The sequence below is a fragment of the Oncorhynchus keta genome, chromosome 18, assembly GCF_023373465.1.
Source record: "Oncorhynchus keta strain PuntledgeMale-10-30-2019 chromosome 18, Oket_V2, whole genome shotgun sequence".
In the NCBI taxonomy this organism is placed as follows: domain Eukaryota; kingdom Metazoa; phylum Chordata; class Actinopteri; order Salmoniformes; family Salmonidae; genus Oncorhynchus; species Oncorhynchus keta.
In genome coordinates this window covers 36,363,003-36,389,400 of record NC_068438.1, presented here as the reverse complement: position 1 = coordinate 36,389,400, position 26,398 = coordinate 36,363,003, and the positions used below count along the sequence as shown (strand labels likewise).

Here is a 26,398-nt window from a genome sequence, read left to right as displayed (position 1 = left end):
AAGGTCACACTAGTCTGAAGTCCTTTAGAATGTTTGACAAGGTCACACTAGTCTGAAGTCCTTTAGAATGTTTGACAAGGTCACACTAGTCTGAAGTCCTTTAGAATGTTTGACAAGGTCACACTAGTCTGAAGTCCTTTAGAATGTTTGGTCACACTAGTCTGAAGTCCTTTAGAATGTTTGTTCTGAAGTCCTTTAGAATGTTTGGTCACACTAGTCTGAAGTCCTTTAGAATGTTTGACAAGGTCACACTAGTCTGAAGTCCTTTAGAATGTTTGACAAGGTCACACTAGTCTGAAGTCCTTTAGAATGTTTGACAAGGTCACACTAGTCTGAAGTCCTTTAGAATGTTTGACAAGGTCACACTAGTCTGAAGTCCTTTAGAATGTTTGACAAGGTCACACTAGTCTGAAGTCCTTTAGAATGTTTGACAAGGTCACACTAGTCTGAAGTCCTTTAGAATGTTTGACAAGGTCACTAGTCTGAAGTCCTTTAGAATGTTTGACAAGGTCACACTAGTCTGAAGTCCTTTAGAATGTTTGACAAGGTCACACTAGTCTGAAGTCCTTTAGAATGTTTGACAAGGTCACACTAGTCTGAAGTCCTTTAGAATGTTTGACAAGGTCACTAGTCTGAAGTCCTTTAGAACGTTTGAAGTCACTAGTCTGAAGTCCTTTAGAATGTTTGACAAGGTCACACTAGTCTGAAGTCTTTAGAATGTTTAGAATGTTTGACAAGGTCACATGTTTAGTCTGAAGTCCTTTAGAACGTTTGACAAGGTCACACTAGTCTGAAGTCCTTTAGAATGTTTGACAAGGTCACACTAGTCTGAAGTCCTTTAGAACGTTTCACAAGGTCACACTAGTCTGATGTCCTTTAGAATGTTTGACAAGGTCACACTAGTCTGAAGTCCTTTAGAACGTTTCACAAGGTCACACTAGTCTGATGTCCTTTAGAATGTTTGACAAGGTCACACTAGTCTGAAGTCCTTTAGAACGTTTCACAAGGTCACACTAGTCTGATGTCCTTTAGAATGTTTGACAAGGTCACACTAGTCTGAAGTCCTTTAGAACGTTTCACAAGGTCACACTAGTCTGAAGTCCTTTAGAATGTTTGACAAGGTCACACTAGTCTGAAGTCCTTTAGAACGTTTCACAAGGTTTAGTCTGAAGTCCTTTGTTTGAGTCAAGGTCACACTAGTCTGAAGTCCTTTAGAATGTTTGACAAGGTCACACTAGTCTGAAGTCCTTTAGAATGTTTGACAAGGTCACACTAGTCTGAAGTCCTTTAGAACGTTTCACAAGGTCACACTAGTCTGATGTCCTTTAGAATGTTTGACAAGGGCACACTAGTCTGAAGTCCTTTAGAATGTTTGACAAGGTCACACTAGTCTGATGTCCTTTAGAATGTTTGACAAGGTCACACTAGTCTGAAGTCCTTTAGAACGTTTGTCAAGGTCACACCAGTCTGGTACATTACCAAAATAAAGACAGTCTAGTCTCTTCAGACTAGTGTTATCTTACCCCTTCTCTCTCTCTCTCTCTCTCTCTCTCTCTCTCTCTCTCTCTCTCTCTCTCTCTCTCTCTCTCTCTCTCTCTCTCTCTCTCTCTCTCTCTCTCTCTCTCTCTCTCTCTCTCTCTCTCTCTCTCTCTCTCTCTCTCTCTCTCTCTCTCTCTCTCTCTCTCTCTCTCTCTCTCTCTCTCTCTCTCTCTCTCTCTCTCTCTCTCTCTCTCTCTCTCTCTCTCTCTCTCTCTCTCTCTCTCTCCCTCCCCCTCTCTCCCTCCCTCCCTCCCCTGTGGCCACCCCAGGTATGAGAGTGATGGCTGGGGTCCTCCCATGCCTGTGCAGACCTACCTCCACCAGGGAATGGAGGATGAGCTAGAGGAGGAGGAAGAGAGGGTCCCCACCCCACCCATGCGTGGAGTGGCCTCGTCTCCAGCAGCGGTGTCCTTCGGTCAGCAGTCCACGGCCACCCTCACCCCCTCTCCCCGGGAGGAGCTGCAGCCCATGCTCCAGGCCCACCTAGACGAGATCACCCGTGCCTACCAACTGGACATGGCCAAACAGACATGGTACGTACTCCCACTGGAGCGGAATACTACAGAAGCAGTACAAGGTTCAAATGGGGTGATATGAGAACGGCTACTATGGATATTGTGCTGAATGTGTTTTTCTTTCATGATCTATTTATTTCTCACTTCAATGTTTTATTGAGGTGTTATTTTAGCTGCACAGTGACAGCGTTGTGCAGAACAGAAACGCTCATGAATCATGTCATTTGAATGGGCCAGTGTTGCCACTTACATGACTGTCCCTTCTGACTTGTTTAGGCTGCATCCCACACGCATGCTGCTACACATGCCCTTGTTGTGGTGGTCACGCACGGCAGATGAAGGCCGTGTTTCATCCTGTTAGAAGAGAGGGATAGAACAAAGGATGAAGAGAGGGAGAGAACGAAGGAGGAAGGGAGGGAAAGAGGGAGAGACTGGCATCCATTCATTAAAGTAGAGGGAAAAGGGAAGACTTGTCAGGAAGGAGCTGTGGTGTTAGCCGGTAATGACTGCATTGGGTTTGAGAGCATCTTTTGACAACAGGGCAGAGCCAGTAATTACATCAGAATCAGAATCCATCTCACCGCAGACAGTCTCAAAGACACTACGCCGCTCCTTAAACAAACGTGGCTGTCAGCGACGTGAGGCGGGCGTGGAGCGGAGCAGGCTGCTTGAGGGGTGACAGCCTCGTGTCGACAGGTCTAGAGAGCGGGCCCATTGTACCCTCTTCAACTGCAATTACAGGGTCATTGTGTTGGCATGGAAGGAGGAGAGACGTAGAATTAGTGGAATTGTCCCAATTCATTCAAAGCGGCAGAATCTGAAAGAATTTCTAAATTTAGCTTGACAGTTCCTTTCGTCTATCTCGGATTCCTTCTTTATGTCCTCCTGTCTTTCATTCACCAGCTTTGTCTTTCTTGATGTCTTTTGACATCTGTTCTCTTCCCTGCTCTTGCTGGCCCCCCACCAGCAGCCCATCCTCTCCTGTGTCTGTGTTTTTATTTGTACCTGTAGCATGATGATAACTCATATTACTCTGACTCTCTGACAGGCTCATGCAGGGTGGCTCCCTCCCCCCCCTCCCTCCCCAGGCCCCCGCCCCTCCAGTGGGGTACGTGTCCAGCACCCTGGTGTCTGACCTGGACACTGATATCCCTGACGAGGATGAGGAAGAGGAGGAGGATGACAGCTATGAGATGTCCAGGCCTCTCTATGGTATTGAGCAGACGCCAGGGTCCAGCATGGACAACCTAGACAGCTCCGTAACAGGTGAGATACTGCACCGATACAATGACATGTGGACAGAACAGAAGGTATTGGAACTTCTTCCCCGCTTCATTAGGATTCAAATCTGCCTGATTTTATGCAGTTTCCTGCCACTCTCGGAGGAATGGTTTGGATATTACAAAGAAGTAAATCGCTCTCCAAAACAAAAAGATGTTAAATACAAAAGCATGTTCAGTTGTCATTCCACAGTCATTTAAAAAGATCACAGACCTCTTATCAGGTACCATATCAAATGTAAAGGGCAGTTCTGCCACCTTCTATGTGAAAACAATCTCTCTGACCTGCTAGCCCAAGGTAGGGTGTTTTTTTGCTCCCCACGTAACTGCAAATCTCATAGTGTTTGAAAAGCAATGTTTTTAAAATATTTGACTTTGATGGCATCGGGTAAAACTTCAACACTAACTTCATATGTTTTTCTACAAAACTTAAAAATGCATTGTTTTCACAAATGTTGACACTTGTATTGCGCTGGAGATAATGGAAACGAGGTTAAAAAGTGATAGAATTGCACAACACAACATAATACCACAGATGCCTCAAGTTTTTAGGGAGTGTGCAACTGGCATGCTGACTGCAGGAATGTCCACCAGAGCTGTTGCCAGAGCCACCTCCAATTAGTCAGTACTTCCAACGGCCTGTGAACCTGCCTAGTCATGTGAAGTCCATAGATTCATTTATTTCAATTGGCTGATTTCCTATATGAACTGTAAATCAGTAAATCATTGAAATTGTTCCATGTTGCGTTTATATTTTTGTTCAGTATAATAAATACGTCTTACAATTATGTTTGCCTACAGTTACAGACTGCATTTTGACTATTGATTCATAATGATGTCATGTATATGTACTGTTTATGACATAGATATGTGTCTCTATAGTGTGGTAATTTGCACCTCATCTGATGAATGTATTGAATGTACATTAAGTCCAGTTTGTTTAACTGGTTTTGGCAGACTGTGGTATTATAATTATCATACCCAAAAAGAGACAAGAAAGTTCATTCATTTTAGAGAGAGAGGGAGAGAGAAAGAGAGGGACAGACAGACAGACAGACAGACAGACAGACAGACAGACAGACAGAGACAGACAGACAGACAGAGACAGACAGACAGACAGACAGACAGACAGAAAGACAGACAGACAGAGATTAGCTCACACAAAGCGTCAGCGAGTGCCATGTCCATAAGAGATTTAGAATACATTTCACGTACGGAATATTCCATTCCAGACTGGAGGCACCATTTCAATTTTTACAACTCACTGAAAGCTTTTACAGCCGTCTGTCTGTCGGAGAGAGAGACATGTGAAGGGCATGACATTGGAGAAGCAGAAACAGCACGGCTGCATCCTACTGCGTCTCTCATACCGACTGAACAGGACATACAAGTCCTCTACACTGGACATGGCTGATACTATAGACAGGATGAAGCAACAGTTCTGTGTTTTTTTAGTTGGGAGGGATAGAACGAAGAATAGAAGAGAAAAAGGGAAACAGTATATCTATAGAGAGACAAAGAGAGAGGGAGGAAGAGACATATCTAGAGAGAGACCGCGAGAGGGAGGAAGAGACATCTAGAGAGAGACAGAGAGAGGGAGGAAGAGACATCTAGAGAGAGACAGAGAGAGAGGGAGGAAGAGACATCTAGAGAGAGACAAAGAGAGAGAGGAAGAGACATATCTAGAGAGAGACAGAGAGAGGGAGGAAGAGATATATCTAGAGAGAGACAGAGAGAGAGACAGAGAGGGGAGGAAGAGATGTATCTAGAGAGAGACAGAGAGAGAGGGGGGGAAGAGATATATCTAGAGAGAGACAAAGACAGAGGGAGGAAGAGACATATCTAGAGAGTCAGAGAGAGGGAGGAAGAGATGTGTCTGGAGAGAGACAGAGAGAGAGACAGAGAGAGGGGAGGAAGAGATATATCTAGAGAGAGACAAAGAGAGAGACAGAGAGAGGGGAGGAAGAGATGTTTCTAGAGAGAGACAGAGCGAGGGAGGAAGATATATATCTAGAGAGAGAGAGAGAGACAGAGAGAGGGGAGGAAGAGATGTATCTAGAGAGACAGAGAGCGGGGAGGAAGATATATATCTAGAGAGAGAGAGAGACAAAGAGAGAGGGAGGAAGATATTTATCTAGAGAGAGACAGAGAGAGGGAGGAAGGGACATATCGAGAGAGAGACAGAGAGAGAGAGAGATAAAGGGGAGGAAGAGATGTATCTAGAGAGAGACATAGAGAGACAAAGAGAGAGGGAGGAAGAGATATATCTAGAGAGAGACAGAGAGAGGGGAGGAAGAGATATATCTAGAGAGAGAGAGAGAGAGAGAGAGAGAGGGGAGGAAGAGATATATCTAGAGAGAGACAGAGAGAGAGACAAAGAGAGGGAGGAAGAGATATCTAGAGAGAGACAGAGAGAGATATAGAGTGTATCTATAAAAAGGGGCATGAAAAGAGGGAGAAAGGGTTGACACGGCTGCTTGGCTGGTCTGTCGACTGTAGCCCCAGAGTCTCGTTTTTCTGTGGGATGATGGAACAGGGGCTGTGGCGGCTGTGACACATGCTGCTGTTGATATATTTAGAGGAATATAAAGCTGCGACTGGGCCCTAATCTGCTGCATCTCTCCTGCACTGTATTACTCTGAAGACACCACTATTTCTTCTTATCTCTCCACAAGTCTCTCCCTGCTCCCCACCGTTTGACAGCACAGACACGGTCCCAGCTCCAGAGTTAGTGGGAAGGGCAGAGAGAGTAAGGAGGAGGAAGGGGGGATTTATCGTGGCCACCATTTTGAGGCTGTGGAAAGAGGAGTGCAGGAGCAGCATTCTGTAGAGCCCAACATTATAGATTTGTTATTGTTTTAATAATATGTCATGCACACTGTAATACAGCATATTTTTCTAAAGACAAAAATGAATCCACCTGCAGCTGTATTAAATGCCCATGGCTAGGCTGATATGAAAACACAGAGGTACTTTATCCCAGGGTTACTAATGCTGCAGTATAACATCCTCAGTGATCTCAGATAACATCCTCAGTGATTATTCTCTAGTGAATACTGTAGCTCCTTTTACTGCCCCTGGCTAGTGAATACTGTAGCTCCTTTTACTGCCCCTGGCTAGTGAATACTGTAGCTCCTTTTACTGCCCCTGGCTAGTGAATACTGCAGCTCCTTTTACTGCCCCTGGCGAGTGAATACTGTAGTTCCTTTTACTGCCCCTGGCTAGTGAATACTGTAGTTCCTTTTACTGCTCCTGGCTAGTGAATACTGCAGCTCCTTTTAATGCCCCCTGGCTAGTGAATACTGTAGCTCCTTTTACTGCCCCTGGCTAGTGAATACTGTAGCTCCTTTTACTGCCCCTGGCTAGTGAATACTGCAGCTCCTTTTAATGCCCCCTGGCTAGTGAATACTGCAGCTCCTTTTACTGCCCCCTGGCTAGTGAATACTGCAGCTCCTTTTACTGCCCCCTGGCTAGTGAATACTGTAGCTCCTTTTACTGCCCCCTGGCTAGTGAATACTGCAGCACCTTTTACTGCCCCCTGGCTAGTGAATACTGTAGCTCCTTTTACTGTCCCTGGCTAGTGAATATTGTAGCTCCCTTTTAATGCCCCTGGCTATTGACTAGCTCCCATTTACTGTCCCTTGCTGGTGGCTAGCTCCCGTTTACTGCCTCTGGCTAGTGGCTACTGTAGCTGCTGTTTAATGCTAGTGGCTAGCTCCCATTACTGTCCCTGGCTAGTGGCCACTGTAGCTGCTGTTTACTACTAGTGGCTAGCCCCCATTACTGTCCCTGACTAGTGGCCACTGTAGCTGCTGTTTACTGCTAGTGGCTAGCTCCCATTACTGTCCCTGGCTAGTGGCTACTTTAGCTCCCCTTTAATGCCCCTGGCTAGTGACTAGCTCCCATTGACTGTCCCTTGCTGGTGGCTAGCTCCCGTTTACTGCCTCTGGCTAGTGGCTACTGTAGCTGCTGTTTACTGCTAGTGGCTAGCTCCCATTACTTTCCCTGGCTAGTTGCTACTGTAGCTGCTGTTTACTGCTAGTGGCTAGCTCCCATTACTTTCCCTGGCTAGTGGCTACTGTAGCTGCTGTTTACTGCTAGTGGCTAGCTCCCATTACTTTCCCTGGCTAGTGGCTACTTTAGCTCCATTTTAATGCCCATGGCTAGAGGCTAGCTCCTGTTTACTGTCCCTGGCTAGAGGCTAGCTCCCCTTTACTGTCCCTGGCTAGAGGCTAGCTCCTGTTTACTGTCCCTGGCTAGAGGCAAGCTCCCGTTTACTGTCCCTGGCTAGTGGCTAGCTCCCCTTTACTGCCCCTGGCTAGTGGCTAGCTCCCCTTTACTGCCCCTGGCTAGTGGCTAGCTCCCCTTTACTGCCCCTGGCTAGTGGCTAGCTCCCCTTTACTGCCCCTGGCTAGAGGCTAGATCCTGTTTACTGTCCCTGGCTAGAGGCTAGCTCCTGTTTACTGACCCTGGCTAGAGGCTAGCTCCCCTTTACTGCCCCTGGCTAGTGGCTAGCTCCCCTTTACTGCCCCTGGCTAGTGGCTAGCTCCTATGTACTGGCCTGTACAGGGAGCATAGCAGGTGAGAGATATTTATTTGTAATTAGTAATCCCTGTCATTTGAAAATTGCATGGAACCTTCAGCTGAATCCTATGGAAAAGAATACAATTGCATTCATGCAAAGTTGATTATGCACGATTTGTTTCAGAATTCAAGACCACAAAAAGAAAGCTAGATTCTACTGTTAGTACATTACGACAACAAGACCAAAGTTTGCTTGACGTCTCAGGGATAGCAGTGTCCCAAAGACACACTGGAGTAGTAGAGAGTTGCAGTTAGTGTGGCTGGAAACTCACTTTGTGATGTGATGTGCTGAGGCAGTGGTTCTGAGCTGAAGGAGAGGATTCGGAAGGAAGCCTCAGTGCCTTGGTTTGGCTGTCTCTTGCTCTGATTTTACTTCAATATCTACACTAGTCTTTGTGGGAGGATTGGACCCAGAAGAATTGCACTCTCACTTTTTACATTTTTATTCTTAGAATCAAAACTCAGAGAGAAGTAGTTTGAGAGAAAATAGCCTGGTAAGATAAAGGCCAGAAAGTAGTTAGTGTCTTGGGTATTTTCAGTCAGTGCAGTAACATTGGAATGTGTAAGGTTTGAAGGTTTCCACACGGTTTCCCAGGTTTATTGAATTGTTCCATTCATTTGTGAATCATTTGCTGCCATCGTTTCTCAGAGAGAAAAACTGTTCTAAAGTGAGCTGGTAGTTGAAAGCTTTAGTTCCCTGAGGCCTTGTTTAAGTTGGGTTCTGCACAAACCACAACATTGTGATGTGAAGGGGCTCAGGGGCGAGAAATTGAAAAGCACTTTTAGGTAGTTTCCTGATTTCCTTTGGAGAGGCAAACATAAATCAGATATGGAGTTTTATGACAGTTACAGTACTGGACTAACATGTTCCAGTGAGAAGTGTAGTATGAAAGGGACTCTGTCAGTACAGCTGGTGCATGTGTGTGGTTGGCTTTAGTTGATCCTCTCCTGTCACTCTCTGTGCCTGCCTTGGCCAGACCTCTGGCATGCCTACTCCTCTGTGGGCCTGCCTTGGCCAGACCTCTGGCATGCCTGCTCCTCTATGGGCCTGCCTTGGCCAGACGTCTGGTATGCCTGCTCCTCTATGGGCCTGCCTTGGCCAGACGTCTGGTATGCCTGCTCCTCTATGGGCCTGCCTTGGCCAGACGTCTGGTATGCCTGCTCCTCTATGGGCCTGCCTTGGCCAGACGTCTGGTATGCCTGCTCCTCTATGGGCCTGCCTTGGCCAGACGTCTGGTATGCCTGCTCCTCTATGGGCCTGCCTTGGCCAGACGTCTGGTATGCCTGCTCCTCTATGGGCCTGCCTTGGCCAGACGTCTGGTATGCCTGCTCCTCTGTGGGTCTGCCTTGGCCAGACGTCTGGTATGCCTGCTCCTCTATGGGCCTGCCTTGGCCAGACGTCTGGTATGCCTGCTCCTCTGTGGGTCTGCATTGGCCAGACGTCTGGTATGCCTGCTCCTCTATGGGCCTGCCTTGGCCAGACGTCTGGTATGCCTGCTCCTCTGTGGGTCTGCCTTGGCCAGACGTCTGGTATGCCTGCTCCTCTATGGGCCTGCCTTACTTTTGTCTGTCACCCTCAGTTCTCACTTACCCCTTCTCAGTACCCCTCTCATCCCCTCTACTCCCTACTGACCCCCTCTCCTCACCCCTCTCATCCCTCTGTCACCCTACTGACTCCCATCTCAGTACCTCTCTGAGATGGGAGGCTGATCCACACGGCCCCTATCTCAGCCCCCCTCTCTTCACCTCTCTCATCCCCTCTGTTTCCACTGACCCCTCTCACCCCCTCTGTTCCACACTGAAACCCCCATCTCATCCCCCCTCTCTTCACCCCTCTAACCCCCTCTGTTCCACACTGAACCCCCATCTCAGCCCCCTCTCTTCACCCATCTCACCCCTCTGTTCCACACTGAACCCCCATCTCAGCCCCCCTCTCTTCACCAATCTCATCCCCTCTGTTCCACACTGAACCCCCATCTCAGCCCCCTCTCTTCACCCCTCTCACCCCCTCTGTTCCACACTGAACCCCCCATCTCAGCCCCCCTCTCTTCACCCCTCTCACCCCCTCTGTTCCACACTGAACCCCCCATCTCAGCCCCCCTCTCTTCAGCCCCCTCTCTTCACCCCTCTCCCCCCCTCTGTTCCACACTGAACCCCTCATCTCAGCCCCCCTCTCTTCACCCCTCTCATCACCTCTGTTCTACACTGAACCCCCATCTCAGCCCCCCTCTCTTCACCCCTCTCATCTCCAGTGTTCCACACTGAACCCCCCATCTCAGCCCCCCTCTCTTCACCCCTCTCATCCCCTCTGTTCTACACTGTTCCCCTCTTCCCCTCTGTTTCCTATTGACCCCCCCTTTCAGTACCCCTCTCATCCCTGCTGCTCCGTCTTTGCCCTCATCCCTCTGTCCCCATGACCTTTACTCCTCCATCTGAGCTCCTTACCATATTTCCCGATTTTCTTCATCACACCATCCGCACTCTGCTTTTCATTTTTGTCTCATGTGCTTGTCTGCGAACCACAGGATTTTGTGTGTGTGTGTGTGTTTGGGTAAGTGCCACTTCATTGTGTCTGCCAAGCAAGCAGACAGAAAGCTGTCGTATAAGCGGACTGTAATCTCGCCTGCCAGAGTGGCATATTTTTGTTGGCACGATGAAACTTTTTATTGCAAGTACTGGAAAGGATTTATTTAGGAGTATCTTAAAGGATCTAGACATACTAACAGTAACACAGATAGGAAAAACACTCACAATACACAAGGGTTTCCATAAGCTTACAGTATTTCTGCGAAATCTAGATATTGATTATTTTGCATGTGTCATGTGTCAGAACCTTATTATTCTCTATGTTTGGGTTAGGTCAGGGTGTGACTCGGGTGGGAAAATCTATGTTTTCTTTGTGTTTTTGCTTCCCAATCAGAGGCAGCTGTCTATCGTTGTCTCTGATTGGGGATCATATATAAGTTGTCATTTCCCTTTTGGGTTTTGTGGGATCTTGTTTTCTTTTCTTTTCTTAATTTTTTGTTTGTTTTGTTTATCGCTTTTTCTCCCCAATTTCTTGGTATCCAATTGTTAGTAGCTACTATCTTGTCTCATCGCTACAACTCCCGTACGGCTTGGGAGAGACAAAGGTTGAAAGTCATGTGTCCTCTGATACACAACCCAACCAAGCCTCACTGCTTCTTAACAGAGCGCCATCCAACCCGGAAACCAGCCGCACCAATGTGTCGGAGGAAACACCGTGCACCTGGCAACCTTGGTTAACGCGCACTGCGCCCGGCCCGCCACAGGAGTTGCTGGTGCGCGATGAGACAAAGACATCCCTACCGGCCAAGCCCTCCCTAACCCGGATGACGCTAGGCGCCGCCTGTTACGACAAAGCCTGGGCGCAAACCCAGAGTCTCTGATGGCACAGCTGGCGCTGCAATACAGCGCCCTTAACCACTGTGCCACCCGGGAGGCTGGGATCTTGTTTTCTGTATAGTTTATTTTGCCTTACAGAACTGTGCGCTTTTGTTTTTGTCGTTGTTATCTAGCTTTTAGTGTCATCAATAAAAAGAATGATGTACGCCTACCACGCTGCACCTTGGTCCAGTCATTCCACAAACGAGAGCCGTAACAGCATGTGACATTTTCCCCTTTTTGTCTTTAAATCTTCCTGACGGTGATACAACAGGCTACATATTTCTGCTGCCTTGGTTTAGTGATATAATTGAGCTTTAAGGATTTGGTATTCCTACTATGTCACAAGTCAATGCTGCAGGGCTTTCCACAGATCGTGAAGTGCATTAACAAGGCCTGACAAGAGAGACAGGTGTTTATAACAGCGACACCATTAGGTGTTTGACTCAACACAGTGTTTAGTGAGCTGCTTCATCTGCGTCACCTCAGGTAATACTGGAGCTCAGCTCTGGACAGGAGTGTCACCTCAGGTAATACTGGAGCTCATCTCTGGACAGGAGTGTCACCTCAGGTAATACTGGAGCTCAGCTCTGGACAGGAGTGTCACCTCAGGTAATACTGGAGCTCAGCTCTGGACAGGAGTGTCACCTCAGGTAATACTGGGGCTCAGCTCTGGACAGCAGTGTCACCTCAGGTAATACTGGGGCTCAGCTCTAGACAGGAGTGTCACCTCAGGTAATACTGGAGCTCAGCTCTGGACAGGAGTGTCACCTCAGGTAATACTGGAGCTCAGCTCTGGACAGGTGTGTCACCTCAGGTAATACTGGAGCTCAGCTCTGGACAGGAGTGTCACCTCAGCTCTGGACAGGTGTGTTGTTTTTCTTTATCAAAAGCAGGCCAAACTCAAGAGGCCTCTGTATGTGTGGCATGTGTGTGAGTGTGTGTGTATGAGCATGTGTGTGTGAGCATTTGTGTGAGCGTGTGTGTGAGAGTGTGTTTAATGATGGGCAGAACAGAATGAGTGTAGTAAACCACTACTGACCTGCCACAACACTGAGGCCCTGCAGCACAGAGAAACCTGAGATGGAGCCCTAACAACCTGATATTAACCCTCATTACAAGATTCCACAACACATGAATCCATTGAAACCTACAGCCACAGCGCAGATGTTCAATATGGCGAGGCCTTTTGCGTCTGTGGAATTTCCTCGCTTGGGGTCTGGAGGCTATAAAAATGATGCGGTTGGATATTAAAGAGACTCTTACTTGATTTGTGAACACACAAACACACACACACCCTGTGCAGTGCTCTGATGGTCTAGCTGGTGGTGTCCCTCAGGGTCCATGGTTAACGGTTGGGGGTCAGCCTCAGAGGAAGATGACCGTCACTACTCCAGCCACAGGTCCAGTGTGGGCAGCTCCTCGGATGGGTCCCTCTACACCCAGTGTAGCTTCGCCCAGGCCCTGGTGGCAGCCGCTGACAAGGCAGGCTACCACCTGGAGGGCACCAGCCTGGCCAAGAGAGGTTGGTATATGAGGAGTAGAGCCCCTCCAGCCTGTTCTCTCTGGAACCTCTGTATGACTCAGAAAGAGATGCCGTGATTGCTCTACTTCCTGTTATCTGCTGGCTGGTATTTTCTCCTCTCTACTGCTGTTTGGTGGAAAATCTGCATGGCTCTACAATATGTGGCTGAACAAAGGATACAAACCTTGATTCAACTCTCACTTTCCTCCAGCTTTGCACTCTGACTCCTACCAAATTGGGATAGAGGAAAGATTTCTGGGTGAACTGCCTGTACTTTCTCATTGTCAAAATAATGGAGTGATTTTGAGGATTTCTGGTGACTGATGAACTAACTGAACCTTCCATGGGATCCTGCGAGCTTCCTGCTTGGAAATCAACATTCTCATCCCAGGCATGCTCTTTAACCCGCCTCTCTCCATGTTCCCCTCAGTACCTCCACTAACCCAGTGGCCTCTCTCTCCACTTCTCTCCCTCCTCCTCCAGGTAAAGGGCTGTCCCACCGGGCCCGGCCCAGCAGTCCCTTCTCTACAGATGGCAGCATGGTGGGCACACACAGCCTGGGCCACCAGAGGGCTGCCCGGCCGACCCGCAAGCCCCGGGGACAGGGCACCGCGCCCCACAAGAGAGACGCCAGTGCAGACGGTAAGAGAGGGATCCTGGACGGCTTGGTGCTTTAACCAGAACTTTCCCAGAACTTTGTATAAGCGGAGACTTACCTCTGACACAAATTACTCATCATCTATACCAGGGCTCTCCAACCCTGTTCCTGGAGAGATACTGTCCAGTAGGTTTTCACTCCAACCCTGTTCCTGGAGAGATACTGTCCAGTAGGTTTTCACTCCAACCCTGTTCCTGGAGAGATACTGTCCAGTAGGTTTTCACTCCAACCCTGTTCCTGGAGAGATACTGTCCAGTAGGGTTCCTTTTCCAGTAGGTTTTCACTCCAACCCTGTTCCTGGAGAGATACTGTCCAGTAGGTTTTCACTCCAACCCTGTTCCTGGAGAGATACTGTCCAGTAGGTTTTCACTCCAACCCTGTTCCTGGAGAGATACTGTCCAGTAGGTTTTCACTCCAACCCTGTTCCTGGAGAGATACTGTCCAGTAGGTTTTCACTCCAACCCTGTTCCTGGAGAGATACTGTCCAGTAGGTTTTCACTCCAACCCTGTTCCTGGAGAGATACTGTCCAGTAGGTTTTCACTCCAACCCTGTTCCTGAGATAGAGATCCAACCCTGTTCCTGGAGAGATACCAGTAGGTCCAACCCTTTCTGGAGAGATACAGTAGGTTTTCACCAACCCTGTTCCTGGAGAGATACTGTTCCAGTAGGTTTTCACTCCAACCCAACCCTGTTCCTGGAGAGATACTGTTCAGTAGGTTTTCACTCCAACCCTGTTCCTGGAGAGATACTGTCCAGTAGGTTTTCACTCCAACCCTGTTCCTGAGAGTAGGTTTTCACTCCAAGATCAGTAGGTTTTCACTCCAACCCTGTTCCTGGAGAGATACTCACTCCAACCCTGTTCCAGTAGGTTTTCACTCCAACCCTGTTCCTGGAGAGATACTGTTCAGTAGGTTTTCACTCCAACCCTGTTCCTGGAGAGATACTGTCCAGTAGGTTTTCACTCCAACCCTGTTCCTGGAGAGATACTGTTCAGTAGGTTTTCACTCCAACCCTGTTCCTGGAGAGATACTGTTCAGTAGGTTTTCACTCCAACCCTGTTCCTGGAGAGATACTGTTCAGTAGGTTTTCACTCCAACCCTGTTCCTGGAGAGATACTGTTCAGTAGGTTTTCACTCCAACCCTGTTCCTGGAGAGATACTGTCCAGTAGGTTTTCACTCCAACCCTGTTCCTGGAGAGATACTGTCCAGTTCCTAGGTTTTCAGTAGGTTTTCACTCCAACCCTGTTCCTGGAGAGATACTGTTCCAGTTCCTGGAGAGATACTGTTCAGTAGGTTTTCACTCCAACCCTGTTCCTGGAGAGATACTGTTCAGTAGGTTTTCACTCCAACCCTGTTCCTGGAGAGATACTGCCCTGTAGGTTTTCACTCCAACCTCAATCTAGCGCACCTGATTTGAATAATTAGCTGGTTAAAATACTGAATCAGGATAGTTACAACTGGGGTTGGAGCCTACAGGAGGATAGCTCTCCAGTGACAGGGTTGGAGCCTACAGCAGGACAGCTCTCCAGTGACAGGATTGGAGCCTACAGGAGGATAGCTCTCCAGTAACAGGGTTGGAGCCTACAGGAGGATAGCTCTCCAGGAACAGGGTTGGAGCCTACAGGAGGATAGCTCTCCAGTGACAGGATTGGAGCCTACAGGAGGATAGCTCTCCAGTGACAGGGTTGGAGCCTACAGGAGGGTAGCTCTCCAGTGACAGGATTGGAGCCTACAGGAGGATAGCTCTCCAGTGACAGGGTTGGAGAGCCCTGATCTATAAGGACTTGGACAATAATACAATTACTGATTAATACTGATTGACTGATTACTGATATATCACCAGACTGTTACCATGTAGTTAACCGCATCACCCCTCCCTCCCAGACCTACCTCCTCCCCCTGACCCCCCGCCCATCCAGGGACCAGGGCCTATCCAGGTAGCCCGTAGTGTAGGCGGTGTGTGCCCCCCAACCGAGAAGAAGGCCTCGTCCCTGGAGCGCCAGCCCATGTGTGGTGCCATGCCCCTGTCTGGGCTGGAGGAGATGAAGAGCTGCATGGACAGACAGACACGCACCTCTCTGGAGCGGCACCGCCAGGCCCAGGACAGACTAGCATCCATGGACCGAGGAGACGACCCACGCAGGGGACACAAAACAGGTACTGGACTGGAGGGTAAAAACAAGTGAAAATGCCAGCACGCTGTCTGAAAGACTCGACCCGATCCAAACATTAGTATAGTGTTCTATCTAATTTGCAGATGCCAATTTCTTGTATCCTGCACTTGTGGCAGTGTGTTAGATGTGAGCGAACATTACTTTAGAACAATAACTCATATTCCACACCACAGTATGGAGCCAGTAGATATGTGGTTAGGTCAGCAGCCATTGCTGTACAGAGAGAGATCCAGAGCCCTTAACTGTGTGACAGCAGGGTCCTGATGGCCGCGGTGCCTTGGCAGACCAGAGCCTTTACTAAACCCTGGTGTTCAATCTCCTGCTGAGAGGAGACTGAGCTCCCATGAACAGATTGCACTGTCTGCCACTTGTACTTGTCTCCCAGAATGCTCCCCCCTGCACGCACACACACACACACACACACACACACACACACACACACACACACACACACACACACACACACACACACACACACACACACACACACACACACACACACACACACACACACACACACACACACACACACACACAGCCTGTAGGCATCGCCAATGGTGTCCGGCTCCAGCCCAGTCCAGGCAGAAGGCTCTAGCCAGACAGATGCAGTCTAATCACCCCAGCTTTCTCCTCTCAGACAAACAGCGGCCACTCCACCACTCCACCCATCTGTCTGTGTGTGGAGTCATTAGACCTCACCATGCTGTGTTCCTGTCCTGTCTGTGCCAGGACAGACAGAGCAACAGACAGAGAGGCAGACAAAGAGCCAGACAGAGAGCCAGACAGACAGACAGACCCGGAGATACAGAGAGGTATCACATTTATCAGATTCTTCGTCAGAAGACAATAAGAAGTGCACTCCAAGTTGACTCATACACATCAGAGTTCAGAAGGCTCTCCAAGTTGACTGATACACAGCAGAGTTCATAAGGCTCTCCAAGTTGACTGATACACAGCAGAGTTCATAAGGCTCTCCAAGTTGACTGATACACAGCAGAGTTCATAAGGCTCTCCAAGTTGACTGATACACAGCAGAGTTCAGAAGGCTCTCCAAGTTGACTGATACACATCAGAGTTCAGAAGGCTCTCCAAGTTGACTGATACACATCAGAGTTCAGAAGGCTCTCCAAGTTGACTGATACACAGAAGGTGCCAAAGCATGTCAGTGCTAAAATATACTGATCTGCAGCAGGGGGTGCCACCGCAGGTCAACACTACAATATACTGATCTGCAGCAGGGGGTGCTACAGCAGGTCAACACTACAATATACTGATCTGCAGCAGGGGGTGCCACAGCAGGTCAACACTACAATATACTGATCTGCAGCAGGGGGTGCCACAGCAGGTCAACACTACAATATACTGATCTGCAGCAGGGGGTGCCACAGCAGGTCAACACTACAATATACTGATCTGCAGCAGGGGGTGCCACAGCAGGTCAACACTACAATATACTGATCTGCAGCAGGGGGTGCCACAGCAGGTCAACACTACAATATACTGATCTGCAGCAGGGGGTGTCACAGCAGGTCAACACTACAATATACTGATCTGCAGCAGGGGGTGCCACAGCAGGTCAACACTACAATATACTGATCTGCAGCAGGGGGTGCCACAGCAGACACTAACAACTCTGTAGTTGCCTTTCCCCTCTTCATAAGGGCATTAGCTGGGGGACCCATGTGTGAGCCCACACTGCGCACTGGCACCAACTCACTGCAGGTGTCATTTGGAGGGAGGTCTGCCAACGGGCTTTCTGTCTCACTATAGTTCCTTCTGCAACCACCACCAACCAGCCAATCCACCTACGGCTGCCCAAACATACCTAGCCCCCCAAAATGAATCGACAAACAGCCATGTTGTTTATCACTTTTGTTGTCCCTCCCCATTTCATTTCTGTAAATGAGAATATGCATTTTCCACGCCCTCTGCCACACAGGAGCCCTCTTTCCTCTTGCCAGGCCGTCATTTTAAATAACAATGTGTTCTTAGTTGGCCTTCCTGGTAAAATAAAGGTTAATATAATTTAAAATAAATAAAACACTCTCAACTGCAGTCAGGGTTAGTAGTAACAATCTGAATGTTTCCCTCTGTGTGTTTGTCCAGAAGAGGGGTGCCTGCCCCCCTACAATAAACCCTCGTTCCCCTCCCCTGGGGGTCACAGCTCCTCTGGGACAGCCTCCTCCAAGGGCTCCACGGGGCCACGCACGGGAGAGGGACCTCGAGGGCCACACCAACGGACTACCACAGACCACAATGACTTCCTGGGGACCAACGGACAGGGACAGTACTCAGGCGAGTTATGTAAGTATCACACCATTTTGTCTACTGTCTTATCACAAGAAGGCATTTTGATGTCATAAGCAACTATATTGACTATATTGATTATGCGTTCGTAAATTCAATCGGGAGTGCCAGAGTATGCTCAAAGTGCCCTCTGGTCATTGGTAAATTCAGAGCACTGTCAGATTGTCCGTTTGTAAAATCAGAGCGTTTTGCTCTCTGAGTGTTCAGAGCGCACACTGAATGCTCTGGCTGAGGAGTAGGGTTGATCCGAGCGTTCTGACCTCACAACGGCAGTCAAGCACCCAAGCTAACTGGCTAACGTTGGCTATTTTGCTAGCTACTTCCAGACACAAATGAGAGAACACCTCACTCTGATCATTTTACTTCCCCTAGCAGGTCTGGTTAGGCTGTTTTCATATTATCCAGAGCGTTGGTGACTGTAACTGCAGCTGGCAACATTTTAATTTAAAAAATGTTGCCAACGTTTACTGATACCGGTCATAATCAACAGGTGTTGAGTGTTTGGCAGTTATTCAAATCAAATCAAATCAAATGTTATTTGTCACATGCACAGAAAAAAACGTACTTACAAGCCCAACAATGCTTTAAAAAGTTAAGATTTTTTTTGCGTAAAAAATAGAAAATAAAACTAGCATGTAATTTAACAGTAGCAGTAAAACAACAAGTGAGGCTATATACAGGGGGTACCAGTACAGAGTCAATGTGCAGGGGCACCGGTTACTTGAGGTAATTGAGGTAATATGTACATGTTGGGAGAGTTAAAGTGACTATGCATAGATTATAAACAGAGAGTAGCAGCAGCATAAAATAAGGGTCTGATTAGCTGTTCATGAGCCTTATGGCTTGGGTGTAGAAGCTGTTCAGAATCCTTTTGGAACTCGACTTGGTGCTCCAATACCGCTTTCCGTGCGGTAACAGAGAACAGTCTATTACCCTGGTGGCTGGAGTCTGACAATTGTTTGAGCCTTCCTCTGACACCACCTGATATAGAGGTCCTGGATGGCAGGAAGCTTGGCCCCAGTGATGTACTGGGCTGTACGCACTACCCTCTGTAGTGCCTTGAAGTCGGAGTCCAAATAGTTGCCATACCAGGCAGTGATGCAACCCGTCAGGATGCTCTCGATGTTGCAGCTGTAGAACCTTTTGAGGATCTGAGGACCCAAGCCAAATCTTTTCAGTCTCCTGAGGGGGAATAGGTTTTGTCGTGCCCTCTTCACAACGGTCTTAGTGTGTTTGGACCCTGATAGTTTGTTGGTGATGTGGACACCAACAGGCTCTCCACCTGTTCCACTACAGCCCCGTCGCTGAGAATGGGGGCATGCTCAACCCTCCTTTTCCTGTTGTCCACAATCATCTCCTTTGTTTTTATCACATTGAGGTAGAGATGGTTGCCCTGGCACCACACAACCAGGTCTCTGACCTCCTCCCTGCGCTCTGGCACACTCAGACTAGAGTGCTCTGAAATCGGAGTAGATAGCAAGAGTAAATGTATGACGCACCCTAAATGTATATCATTTTGGAAAAGATTTAGCTATGTCTTGACATTGCTGTTCTCTCTGTCTCTCTCACAGAGTGACCTGCCTGCAGTAGGATCTGAACTGAACTGGAGAAAGCCTCGTCGTCCTCATCAGAATTACGCCTCACCTGTTGGTGCAATGAACTTTGTCCTTCTTTGTGTATCATCAGAGGAGAGGAGCAGGAAGATGACGATGATGACCACCATAACAGAACTGTATATGTGATGTATAAACACAGACATACATACTGTACATCCCACTATGTTGTTGTCCTCAAGAAAATGATTTCCCACCTTCCACCTTCATTTTTTTTTCAGTCAGAAAAGAGCAAGTTAATAAAATAATTACACATTTTCAAAGTAACTGTCCTTGGGGAAAAAAGTGAATCTTGTTTCCTGTAAATAGATGATTTACCTTGTTGTTGCATTGCTATGCAAGCCTACTTCAGTTTGAGCTTCTTCATTCCATACTGTTGGTTATATCTAGTCATTTGTATTATACGTGAATTGATAGGCTGGTGTGCCATAAAATAATTGTTTTTACGATCCATCATTTGTTAATACCTATCATTGATTAATTATTATCATTATTATTATTAATTATTGTTTTTTTGCACTGCGATTTTTGGTGATAAGCACAAAAGCATAGCTCCTACTGACAGGAAGTACCGGAAGAACATGTGAAGAGGAGTTTCTCTAGAAAGATGAGAAAATATATACTAATGTACAGAGAGATATTAAAGAGTAAGAGGTTGCTTATGGACAGCAACTAAATGGATACCCATTCCCAAGTTGGGGCTAATCAGAAAGCAGATGTGTCTTGTTGTTGTGTCTTTGAGGTTGGGGGCAGAGAAGGGGCAGAGTAGAGACCGAGAGAGGAGGTGTTAATGGTTAGCGCATTGGGCCAGTAACTGAAAGGTTGCTAGATCGAATCCCTGAGCTGATAAGGTAACAGTTAACCCACTGTTCCTAGGCCGTCATTGTGAGTAAGAATTTGATCTTAACCGACTTGCCTTGTTCTATAAAGGTTACATTTTTTTATTGTGTTTATTAGTTGATTATTGGGTTAACGTCATCTGATTCTATTGCAATCTTATAGTCCTACAAATGGATTGCTATAGACTTGTTAGAGCTGGCAGTTGTGAGGTAGTCCAGGCATTGTCTTGTTTTCAGAACATAACATAGCCACATTACAATGGACATCTAGCTGGGCCCTCATCTTCATACCAGCGTTTAAATACAATTTATTTGATCTTCATCTCATCTTCTTTGATTATATCTTCATTGAATTCTAGAGTTTTTGTTTTCATCTGAAGATCATTTGTATAATGCGTCGAGCAATATGGACAAAGTGAACATCTAGAATCTAGTCACTGAAACCATAGAGTAGCACTTAGAATACACTATGAGGAGCCTCAAAGCCATAGTTCAATAGGTGTAATCTATATTATAAACTGGGTGTTTTCGAGCCCTTAATGCTGATTGGCTGAAAGCCGTGGTATATTAGACCGTATACCACAGGTATGACATAACATTTATTTCTACTGCTTTAATTACATTGGTAACCAGTTTATAATAGCAATAAGGCACCTCGGGGGTTTGTGGTATATGGCCAATATACCACGGCTATGGGCTGAATTGAGGCACTCCGCGAACAGCACTTAGGCATGGTACATTGGTCATATACCACAAACGCCGAGGTGCCTTATTGCTTAAATCTAAAAATGACATACGACTTGCTTCCTTTTAATCATCCCACTGTTAAACTCTGGATTGGGTCGAACCCAGTTGTAGTAAGAACATACAGTAATATTGATGCTAAAGCCACTCTATTGCCAGGAAAGAGGCTTTAGGATAGGTCCTTCTTTTGTCTCCTTTGTTATGAGAGTCAAACATTTCTTTTGTCATCCATTTTAACTTTATTTTGCTTAATTTAGAGCACTTCATTTATTTTTTACCTTTATTTAACTAGGCAAGTCAGTTAAGAACAAAATCTTATTTTCAATGACAGCCTATAAACAGTGGGTTAACTGCCTGTTCAGGGGTAGAAAGACAGATTTGTACCTTGTCAGCTCAGGGATTTGAACTTGCAGCCTTTCAGTTAAAAGTCCACCACTCTAACCACTAGGCTACCCTGGCGCCAATGTACTCGGTTAAGAGCGTTGTCCAGTAACTGAACGTTTGCTGGATCGAATCCCCAAGCCAACTAGGTGAAAAATCTGTCAGTGTGTCCTTGAGCAAGGCACTTAACCCTAATTGCTTCTGTATGGCGCTCTGGATAAGAAATTCTGCTAAATGACTCAAATGTAAATGTAAAATGTACTCCACATCCATGGCATCCCATGAAAAACATCACAATAAGCCTGCTTCTGCCTCAACTGTTGTGTATCTGTTTCAGTCGGAGCACTGCAGTCCCTGCCTTGAAGTATGGTACTATGTTATAATTAGCACACAATAGAACATTAACTAGACTCCCTATTGGGACTCCAATTCCCAGAATGCATTAGATAGTGAAGCATAAGGCAGGTACAGTCAGAATGGAGAAGAGCCACCTGCAGTCGGAGATCACACTGCCTCTGTCTCTACGTCATATAGCACTACTTTCTGCCTATCACAACACGTTTTCCTTCTGCCACATGGAACTATTCAGCCTCACATGTTCAATTTGTATCTTCTCAAACAATGTTCTTATCATTTTTCTAAAGCCTGTTTCTTTGTATGCCTTTTATGGACTCAAAAAGGTTGCTTAACGATGTGTTCGATATCAACGTTCAGGATTTCACCGGTAAAATGTTTATTTTGTCTTCTTTTGTACTGCTTAATGTTGATAAAAGGAGAGTTGGAAAGCAAACGGAAGGCTTTGCAAGATATGCTGTTGTACTGTTGTGTTCATGTCACTGTCATTTCATATCATCAACCTAGTGGCCAGTGTTCTGGAAATGAGGTGCAAGGAGTGTCTCAGGTTATTTTACTGTACATTCTGGCGGTGTTCATGTATGTGTGTATATATTCATATGCATCTCCACTCGGTTATTTCATTCCAGTTTCATTGCTGAAAGATATCCCTCGTTTATGTCCGATGCTGTCCTATTTCATTTCTTTTCACCAGTGGTTTTAATTCCACGTTTAAAGTGCTGGTCCATCCACCTTAAGACAAGATGTCAGGAACAGAACATACCAAATTAATATTGATACTTCTAATGTGTTTTTGTGTCTTTTTAATAATCATGGTTTTCTTTTAAATCACAGTGCTGTTGTTTTGTATTTATTAAAATGATAATAAAAAGGTATATTGTGAAATATGCATAAAGATTTGTGGAATATAAAATGTTAGTTTTTTTGTAAGCTTTGCTGTCGGAGAAGGCCAGGGATGGTCAACTCCAGTCCTCAGGGGCCAGAGTGCTGTTACACATTGTCCCCACCCCTAGCAAACACAGCTGATTCAACTAATTGCATTCTTAACTGAAGATCATGATTAGTTCATTATTGGAGTCAGGTGAGTTAGCTGGGGCAAAAATGTAGCATCAATGAGGCCCACCGAGGACTGAAATTGCCCATCCCTGAGCTGGGCCATAAGGACTTGATTGACTCTCCAGGTCCACAGAAAGTTGCAAAGCTGAGTCATTAGTTGTCAGAGACAATGGAGTCACTGGGTCCTGCATGTTAACAACTCTGCTCCGTCTCATCTCAAAACGAAAGAAACTCAAACTTTTTCCAAACACAAACAGCGATATTCTCCTCATTTGATTGACAAGACAATAGATACAGATGTGTTTTTTGGAAGGTTGGAAAGTACTTTGGCTTTCCGTCTCTTTAGTTCCTTTTCTCAGTATTGTTGGATCTGTGTGTTCGTCTTTTTGCAACAAAAAAAGAGGATTAAAAAAAGAGAAAAAGAGCAAGTTGTTGGGTGAAGTCTTTCTGTACAGTGTCGGGCAAGGTGATGCCATCTCTCCAATGCCATTTCTACATTCTGTACAACCTTCTGTATTCCCTTGCATGTCCTTGTCCAAGAAGAGGAAAATAGTGGAGCAAGAAATTAAACTTTTACAAGTCTCATTCCCATGTCCTGTAAGAATCAATCCAAGTTATTTTCTTTCCTTGTACCTGGATCACTATCAACAAATAAAATATTTTTGAAAAATGTGAACCCTTGTCTTTCGCTCCGTTGATTGACAAGGTGTTTTACACAATATCAGTATCTTTCAAAGTCGGCTGGAAAGTTTCTGTACCATGGTTTCATTGGCTGACATCTTGAGTATGGATTTTTGGACATACTGTATTTTGTTCCAAGAGAAAGACAAAAACTCTGAAGTCTCCTCTAAAGAGGATATTGTTTCCTTCTGTCCTGTGTGTGTGTGTGTGTGTGTGTGTGTGTGTGTGTGTGTGTGTGTGTGTGTGTGTGTGTGTGTGTGTGTGTGTGTGTGTGTGTGTGTGTGTGTGTGTGTGTGTGTGTGTGTGTGTGTGTGTGTGTGTGTGTGTCTGTGTGTACTGTATGTGTTTGAGAGGGTGTCTGACTCAGCTGTGCTTTTTGTGTCAAACCAGTTGACATGCTGCTGCTCTTGGAGAGTGCCAACATCAAACAGAACGCCAAATCCCTCAATGAGATAGGCACCCGCGCTTTGAATAACACTTAAGAGTTTAAAATAACTTGAGATAGAAATGTTGCTCAGATAGTGCATTTTATATTTTTCCTTTTTGAACACCAGGATGTGACAAAATAGAGTCAGCAAATGAGGCAGAATGAGGCGTTGATAACTGCTTGGAGGGAAAACTTACTTTTCTCCTTAACAAGTCCATCAGAGCAGCTTAGTTTGCTATGACTTTATTAGCAAATGTCTCATCTGAATGTTAGGTTGCACTGTGTCCCCTGTCATTTGGTATGTCTATGTGTACTTACAGACTGCTCTGGGTGATGTTCTTCTGAGCATAGAGAGGCTTTTAGACAGACCTCCATCTGATTTGTAATGTGAAAGCCAGCTAGTCTGATGGAGTTTAAGGAATGATGGCTCACGTAATGAAAACCAATAAAAGGCTGTTGTATAGTTCGTTAAATTATTTCATTATCCCATTCCTGCTCTCCGCTCCACCTACATGACAACAATTATTCATGTTAATATCTTTGATCTCTCTCTACATTTCTCTCCCTCTCTCTCACTCTTGTTTTCTCTCACCCCACTCACTCGTTTTCTTCCTTTCTTTCTTTCTTTCCTTTCTTTCTCTCTCTCCCTCTCTGTTTTCCCAAGGCCTTCCTTCCCTCCACGTACGTGATATTGGAAACGGTTGGAAAATATTTGTCGTCGTAATGACAAAGATTCAGCAAATAATCCATCAGTGCTGGTGAAGCAGGGACAAATTCACAATGTCACAACTCAGCCCCAGTCTCAGTCTCAGTCTCAGTCTCAGTCTCAGTCTCAGTCTCAGTCTCAGTCTCAGCCCCAGCCCCAGCCCCAGTCTCAGTCTCAGTCTCAGTCTCAGTCTCAGTCTCAGTCTCAGCCCCAGTCTCAGTCTCAGTCTCAGCCCCAGTCTCAGTCTCAGTCTCAGTCTCAGTCTCAGTCCCAGTCTCAGTCTCAGTCTCAGCCCCAGTCTCAGTCTCAGTCTCAGCCCCAGTCTCAGTCTCAGTCTCAGTCTCAGTCTCAGTCTCAGTCTCAGTCTCAGTCTCAGCCCCAGTCTCAGGCTCAGTCACAGTCTCAGTCTCAGTCCCCAGTCTCAGTCTCAGTCTCAGTCTCAGTCTCAGTCTCAGTCTCAGTCTCAGTCTCAGCTCAGTCTCAGTCTCAGTCTCAGTCCAGTCTCAGTCTCAGTCTCAGTCTCAGTCTCCGTCTCAGCCCCAGTCTCAGTCTCAGCCCCAGTCTCAGTCACAACTCAGCCCCAGTCTCAGTCTCAGTCACAACTCAGCCCCAGTCTCAGTCAACTCAGTCCCAGTCTCAGTCTCAGTCTCAGTCTCAGTCTCAGCCCCAGTCTCAGTCTCAGTCTCAGTCTCAGTCTCAGCCCCAGCCCCAGTCTCAGTCTCAGTCTCAGTCTCAGCCCCAGTCTCAGTCTCAGCCCCAGTCTCAGTCACAACTCAGCCCCAGTCTCAGTCTCAGTCACAACTCAGCCCCAGTCTCAGTCACAACTCAGTCCCAGTCTCAGTCTCAGTCTCAGTCTCAGTCTCAGTCTCAGTCTCAGTCTCAGCCCCAGTCTCAGTCTCAATCTCAGTCTCAGTCTCAGTCTCAGTCTCAGTCACAACTCAGTCTCAGTCTCAGCCCCAGTCTCAGTCTCAGTCTCAGTCACAGTCTCAGTCTCAGTCTCAGTCTCAGTCTCAGTCTCAGTCTCAGCCCCAGTCTCAGCCCCAGTCTCAGTCTCAGTCACAGTCTCAGTCTCAGTCTCAGTCTCAGCCCCAGTCTCAGTCTCAGCCCCAGTCTCAGTCTCAGCCCCAGTCTCAGTCTCAGCCCAAGTCTCAGTCTCAGCCCCAGTCTCAGTCTCAGTCTCAGACTCTGTCTCAGTCTCAGTCTCAGTGTCAGTCTCAGACTCAGTCACAGCCCAGTCTCAGTCTTAGACTCAGTCTCAGTCTCAGTCTCAGACCCAGTCTCAGCCCCAGTCTCAGTCACAGTCACAGTCTCAGACACAGTCTCAGTCCCAGTCTCAGTCTCAGTCACAGTCTCAGTCGCAGTCTCAGTCTCAGCCTCAGTCTCAGCCCCAGCCCCAGTTTCAGTCTCAGTCTCAGTCTCAGCCCTAGTCTCAGTCTGTCTCAGCCCGTCTCAGTCTAAGTCTCAGTCTCAGCCCCAGTCTCAGTCTCAGTCTCAGTCTCAGTCTCAGCCCCAGTCTCAGTCTCAGACTCAGTCACAGCCCAGTCTCAGTCTTAGACTCAGTCTCAGTCTCAGTCTCAGACCCAGTCTCAGCCCCAGTCTCAGTCACAGTCTC

General features: G+C 46.9%; 1 protein-coding gene across 6 annotated transcripts in view; it reads left to right on the top strand.

The window, feature by feature from the left end:
- Positions 1-23,648, top strand: part of robo2 (roundabout, axon guidance receptor, homolog 2 (Drosophila)) — a 705,158-nt gene extending 681,510 nt beyond the window's left edge. For 5 of the 6 annotated variants that reach the window (XM_052468006.1, XM_052468002.1, XM_052468004.1 and 2 more), the window contains 7 exons: positions 1,809-2,072; positions 3,103-3,320; positions 12,660-12,845; positions 13,329-13,487; positions 15,389-15,661; positions 17,785-17,982; positions 19,557-23,648. In XM_052468006.1, coding sequence (XP_052323966.1) covers positions 1,809-2,072; positions 3,103-3,320; positions 12,660-12,845; positions 13,329-13,487; positions 15,389-15,661; positions 17,785-17,982; positions 19,557-19,558 — 1,300 coding nt within the window. In that variant the 3' untranslated portion in view covers positions 19,559-23,648. The remainder of the gene's footprint in view (positions 1-1,808; positions 2,073-3,102; positions 3,321-12,659; positions 12,846-13,328; positions 13,488-15,388; positions 15,662-17,784; positions 17,983-19,556) is intronic. The other variant, XM_052468005.1, reaches the window with a different exon arrangement.
- Positions 23,649-26,398: the final 2,750 nt, after the last annotated feature.